Genomic DNA, 6,921 nt, shown 5'->3' on the forward strand with positions numbered 1-6,921 from the left:
AATGCCGAGTGATAACCAACCACCCCCTATTACTGGAAAAAGATTGACAACTTTTTTGAGAGGGAAAGATTGACAACTAGAGAAGAGAAGGGTAGTTGTAAAATTATAAATGATACAAGCACCTTTTCATTACATTTTAGTTTCCATTTTCGAGAGATTCAATATTTGTGTTAGTAGACTCAACTCTCGAGGTAAACTATTCTTATTTAGATTCCTACCTATAATTAGGTTTTCAAACAAGGTAATACAACTTCCACGTCTTGTTCTCCTTTCTCCTCCCTTCCCAAAAGAAACTCTTAGGGGAAAAAAGATATTGTACCTTTTGGGCATGAACTTCAGGAGAGTCTCCATTGCTTATATTTTTTTTCTTCAGCAATAATCCTTCCAGTTTGGAACAAATTCTAATCTGTGCTAGCGCGAATTTTAAAGCCTGTAAAATGGTTGGCTTGTTACACTCCTTTTTTAATCTAAAAACATGGAAGAAGATAAAAAAGTAACTAAATGTATACATGTATTAAACAAGTCAATCACCCATTAGTAATGCTTCATTCTCCTCTAAACCTTGCTTACAAAACTCCAAAAATTTAACTTATTGGAATTAAATTCATAATGGATTTCTGAATTCTGAACTATTAAAGTGAAGCATACAAACTAACAAAAAAAATTCAAGCATAAAAGTATGAAAGCACCACAGATTTTATCAATAATCGAACTGTAAAGTTTCAACATCCAAAACATATTTTTAATAGGATAAAATTCAACATTTGATAAATGTCATATTTTTGTTGGGGCAAGGGGTGACAAAAGAGAAACCTCTTCTTCATTTGGAGCTTGAAAATCTCCCACAGAATTCAAGAAACTATAAGGAATTCATAGTCTAGTAACACCTCTTTCGTAAAGAAAAAAAGGGCAAAATAAGATCATAGGCAGAGAAGCATATTGAATGATACAAGTTGGTTTTTTGAGATTCTTTTCCTACAAGCTATTCTTTTTACCTTCTGAAAAACAGCCTACTTTTAGATTTTTTAAGAACTAAAATACTTATTATAAATTTCTTCAACAATCCCTTTAATTAAAAAGCGCTTTTTCTATTAAAAGCAACAGAAAAGAGCACAAATGGGACAAAAAATGATAATAAAAATTTCTTATTCAAAATTTTATTGAAATGTTAACCCAAATTAGTTTGCAAATAACCTTGTTCCAACACATATATTATTATATTAGTCACAGTGCAAAATTCATCACTGACAAAACAAAGCTACATCAAGGAAGTTATGACAGAAACACACCTCTAGGGTTGCTTGTCTTTCCTCAGCAGCTTTATAATCACCTTTATTTTCAAGCCCCTGTGAAGTTGTTATCTCACTGAGCTTCTTCCTAAGACTAGAGGCTTCAGCATCTATTCTGCAGTTAGAAAGAATATCAAGATCTAAAGTGCACTAGATAGTCGACCACTTTTCCCATGTTTATATTACAGCAGTAATCATGAATCCAATTGGCAATATGAGTGTGGAGTTCTGAACTGGAGTGTTCTGAACCTACACCAGATGAGGTATAGCCACATTTGTGTTGGGTCAAACCACCCCTACACTGCCACACCCGTCATCTATATAAGTGTCATGTCTAGTTAATTAACCTGCTAATAGAGTTGATGTCTAATCATTTATTTTATGCATGGGAAAGAAAAAGAAGATGTTTATTCATGTTATGTATGATATTTTCAGGAAAACAAAACTGATTTTACTAGTTTAACATTTATTTAGAACACCCTATTGCAACATTCTCCTTACTAGAAAATAGCCACACAAATTATTTAAATAATTAAATGATATTATAGCTTAAAAACCACATAATAATCAGTGCAGGAGAAAGGATTAACATCAATAAAGTAAAGTCCTTGTAATAGAAAACATCAATTAAGTAAACAGTTTGCACAACACAATCTACCAACTCTTGGAATATGAACTCCGGATAAAACCAAAAACTTAGGTGTCTAGCAGAAATGGTATGAATAAAAAGACATTGAAATCCCAGGTTTCATACCGACCTTGCTAGATCAGAATTGATTTTCAACCCAGTGATGGCTCGTTGCGCAAACTGAAGCAATTCCTCTCGCTTCACCTGAAGAACAGCGTAAACATATTAGAAATTGTTAAATGCATGAACGAACACACAAAAACCTACAGCTATATACCTAAAAATGTGTGTGTTGGTTTTATAATGTCTGCAGATTTTTTACAACCCACTATCATATACATTTACTTTTTGCTACAAAGTTTTCAGATAATTTATTTGTTGGTCCTAATAGTCTTTCAGACAGCATAAAGTTAGCTTACTAATTTTAGATATTTTCTGAGCTAAAAACTCCCAAGTTAGCTAAGGAAAATATAACTCAAGGAGCTAACAATGTCAATGTGTACTTTAAATTGAACCATAAACGTGAATGAAAATATTGATAAGGGAGGAGTAAACATAGGAAGCATGTACTGCTGAATAATATAACTATCTGTAGACATGAGTGAGGCCACAATCATATTTACCAGTACTTCATCTTGGTAGCTTGAAAAAGCTGTTGCCAAATCTTGCAAGCTGCTTACTATGGCATTATGAACTTCTTTGCCCCCAGTAAGACAAAGCCTATATGAAAAAGATGATGAAAAAATGTTTGCACATATCTTTGCCACAACTGAAATATAAAAAACTTCTCGCAAAGATGTTGATGAAACTAAAATTCCAATGACAAAGACACTATTTTCACAAATCACAATGACACAATTATAAAACAATGGTTGTATAAATCATAGAAAAAAAATGTAGAGGTTTCAAATACAAGAGTCACAAGTCCCAAAGTCATATGCATAAAATCCAGGAGTCATACCAATAAATACCACATGCATGTTGTCAATTGCAAATCATAAATGAAACCTTCGAAAAATGTATAACACTAGTAGACTCACCCAAACATCTCCAGGAGAAGGGAAACCTCTTCTTCATTTGGAGCTTCAATAATCTGAAGAATAGAAAAAAGTTAACCCTGCGGTTAACCTCCATTATCAGCAATTACAAGAAAAGTATACTAATCCAGAATGATCTTCTTTTACCATTATGAGGATACTACCATAACATGAAGCTGCAATAACTGTACATCAAAGAAAAATAAAGGAACAAAAAGATATAACCAACTTAATTCAGATATCATTGATGGAATATTAACAAAAGAAGTTATTAACTCTTGTGAAAATATGAAGAAATTAAATCAATCAATGTTTACATTAAATTTACTGGACATGCAATGCACCTATAAATATTAGATACTAACTCCACCTCCTCCCAGACAACAAGAAGGGGAAAAGAAAATGAAAAACATACATACACAGATACATAAATATATAAAATATTATTATATAACACTCAAACTATCTTGGGCTTTTACCAAGTTAACGTAATGCCTCATTTCACAAATTTCTTGTGAACAGGCAACTCTGTCTGCACCCTTTTTGCTGGAACTTGTTGAAACACTATGGTGGCTATGGGTGTACAAGTTAAAGAGAAAGTCCACATAAGATGTAAGGGTTTGGTCCTATTTTGGTGAATTTGAAAGATAGATCATAATCGGATATAAAATTAAACAATTGATACATCTTGGTTTCTCTGGGAGGGGAGAACTAAGGAGAACAAATCGTTTCATTCTGTTACATATGCGAGCAAAACACCACCTATAGGTCTATTCTCAGAATAAATCATAAGCTTACATACCAATATACCATAGGAAATTCAGCTTTCAGCATAATTGTACATAATAATTAACATCGCTGAAACATACCATTGATAGTGCTATACCCTCCAATGCATGACTTTGAAGAAAAACATCACGAAAATTTAGTGGTTCTCCTCCAACATCAGAATCAAAATAAAGAACCTGGCAAGAACCAATAGATTAATGAAAACAAACATCTAAAATAAAGTGGACCTATTGCATTCAAGATTTCAAGGATTCTGTTAACAAATTAAAAATTTACGTATCAGTGATCTGCAATGATAAACACATAGTATTTTTCACCTGATGCAACACAATACTTTTTAATATATCAATGGACTTTCTATATTTAAAATTTAAATAACTCAGCACTGGACAGTTCAATAAAAACAGAAGCCAACTAGCCACAAATTATATCATCGCCCAAAACAGGGAAAGACCATGCAGCATTTCGGCAAACAGTAGTAGTGGGAAAACATAGAGGCGTTTGTAATCTCCAGATTTTCAGATAATCTCCAGAATTAGAAAGCAAGAGATTAGATTCAATACAGCATAATTTCATAGATACTCAAAAAAATTATGGTAAATTGCAAATCAGTAACGCCCTAAAATAAGTTATATCAAACTAAGATGATTGCATGGAAGGAAGGTTTCTAACCAGAGATGGTCTCTGTGGGTTCTCCTTTATTTCTTCAACAGCAAGGTGTTGCTTCAGAGTCGTCTCTTTACCTTCAGCCGATGCTGCAGATAGATTCTCAATCTCCTTTAGAACAACAAGCCATCTTCTAAGCAACTGTACTCTCTCAGGTCCCCTATACGAGACAGCAGCTTCTTCCAATCTCTTAACTGTCTGTGCAACACTTCTATAATTCCTAGCTGCCTGCAGGGTCCCCATAAAGTCAATTTTGTATTCTAAACGTTCTCATTTCAATTTTCCAAAAACACTCACAGAGGGTCTACCGTAAGTGGTTGGTGGACAGTGTGTGTAAGTGTTGTAAATCTCGGGCTACCGAGTTTGATTCCTACCCAACAAAAAAAAATCATTTTTCAAAACACTACATATCCTGAACTCCTGATAGTAACACAGCATATTAATTTGAACTACATAAACCAGAATTTAATTGAGCTCGCAAACGGTTTATTAAGGTCACTTGCAACATGATAAAACTTGTGCCCCAAACTATTGTAAATTAAATTAAATTATTATCAAATATTGAAGAAAAAGTGTAGTATCTCCGTTTCGGTGTATTGAGTAGAGATACAGTCTAAGGAGGAATTTTAGTTAAGATTAAAATTACGCCTAAAATTGCAACTTTGCAAGTGAATACGCATTTCTTAATTAAAAAGAGGAATTAATAATGAATGAGGATTTTACAATGCGATCTTGAAGGATTTTGGCACCCTCGGCGACGGCTTGTCCGGCGTGTTGAACGACAGTGTCGGCGTAGTTTTTGACGGTGCGAGTGAGATTGTTTTTGTTGCCGACCTCGACGGCTTTGCTGACCGCAGATCTCAACCAAGACGACATGTTTTGCGACAGATTGGAGTCAACGTTATGAAATTGGGAAGAGAAGAGAAAATAGATGCATGAAACAGATTTCTAGGGTTTGATGAATTGGGAAGAATAACAGAGCGGTTTCGAAATTTGAATGCAATCTTGCTTCGAGTCCTTGGTATCTATCTATCTTCTTTGATAATTGATATTTGCTTTGTTTCAGGTGTCGCGAGAGGGTGAAGATTGCCGTTTCTGAGACTGAACATACGACATCGTTTTTTACATTATTTTTTCATACAAATATAAATTAGATTAAATTACATCTATGGACATTTATTTTTTTTTATTTTAATTTTAAATAATAATTTGATATTTTATATTTTATATTTTATATTCTAAAATATCGTTATCTGTATTTTTTACAAAAATTCAAAAAGATCATAAAAAAATTTAAACAAAACCCATAAAATTAATAATAATCTTCAATATAATGTAAATTTCATCAAATGCATAACTCAAATATTCAAATAATCTCATATTTTTATCTCCAACAACATCAAATAAAGAATGAAATTATTAAATTTGTATTTATTGAAGATGATAATGAATTTTATGGATTTTATTTGAAAAATTTGATAATCTTTTAAAATTTTTGTAAAAAAAAGAACAACATTGTTGATATTTTTAAAACATAAAATATCAAATTATCATTTAAAATTAAAATTAAAATAAAGGACCAACTTAGAAGAAAAAAAATAAAAATAAAAATAAAAGACTAAAACGTTATATGAAGTTAAGGACCACGGATGTGATTTAGCCTAAAAATTATATCATTTCTACACAAAGTTACTTAAATTAAATTTGCTTCTCTTTTTTACTTTATTTAATTTAAGGATAAAAACACATATCATTTCACTAATATACAATCAAAAATCTCACACACTCACATATTATATTAACATGCCACGTATCCAAATTTTTGAATCAATTACCTTTTTCGTCCGGTTCTATATCTTAACTTTTTTTCTGTATATTTTTTTTTGTTTTAAAAGTCTCCAACCCACTTAAGAGCATCTACAACGGGAGTGAAAATGAGTTCGTTCGCCAGTGTGTAATTACTTAACTTCCAGTTTTTTGTGGGTTCACCGTTGGAGTTGTGCCAAAGTGTCATCACGGTACTGTCAAGAAGGAACGGTGCTTCATAGCAGTTACCTTTTTTTTTCTTCTTTTTTCTATCTAATTTCATAATTTAATAATAATATAATTATAACCGCTACCTTTTATTAATTTATTAATAATAATAAATTTATCATTTTTTATTAATTTATAGCCGTTAACTTCTTTTTAATTTATTAAATAATAATAATTTTGTAACCATTAGCTTTTTTTTAGTTAATATACCAGCGTTAGCCTTTTTTTTTTTTCCTTTAATTACGATTGTTACCTCATTAATAGAAACAATTTGTTACTCATACTTTTTCTTCACAATTTTTTCACAGAAGTTTATTAAAAAATTTATTAACTACTTTTTTATTTATTTTTCCATTTAAATTAACATTTTAAGTTATCATAAAATTAAATATTAATGTATAAATTAAAGTAGTGGAATATAATATGATTTTTTAAAAGTTAAACCGTAAAAAATAAATGAGTTGATTTATGGTGATGT

General features: G+C 31.3%; 1 protein-coding gene across 2 annotated transcripts in view; it reads right to left on the reverse strand.

Annotated features, from left to right (window-relative positions):
- The window catches only part of LOC101500218 (uncharacterized), a 12,554-nt gene extending 7,035 nt beyond the window's left edge, over positions 1-5,519 (reverse strand). For both annotated transcript variants that reach the window (XM_004497268.4, XM_004497267.4), the window contains exons 1-8: positions 5,133-5,519; positions 4,416-4,637; positions 3,824-3,919; positions 2,958-3,010; positions 2,541-2,637; positions 2,048-2,121; positions 1,290-1,404; positions 320-430 (exon numbers count right to left, since the gene is read on the reverse strand). In XM_004497268.4, coding sequence (XP_004497325.1) covers positions 320-430; positions 1,290-1,404; positions 2,048-2,121; positions 2,541-2,637; positions 2,958-3,010; positions 3,824-3,919; positions 4,416-4,637; positions 5,133-5,285 — 921 coding nt within the window. In that variant the 5' untranslated portion in view covers positions 5,286-5,519. The remainder of the gene's footprint in view (positions 1-319; positions 431-1,289; positions 1,405-2,047; positions 2,122-2,540; positions 2,638-2,957; positions 3,011-3,823; positions 3,920-4,415; positions 4,638-5,132) is intronic.
- Positions 5,520-6,921: the final 1,402 nt, after the last annotated feature.

The sequence above is a fragment of the Cicer arietinum genome, chromosome 4 (assembly GCF_000331145.2).
Source record: "Cicer arietinum cultivar CDC Frontier isolate Library 1 chromosome 4, Cicar.CDCFrontier_v2.0, whole genome shotgun sequence".
In the NCBI taxonomy this organism is placed as follows: domain Eukaryota; kingdom Viridiplantae; phylum Streptophyta; class Magnoliopsida; order Fabales; family Fabaceae; genus Cicer; species Cicer arietinum.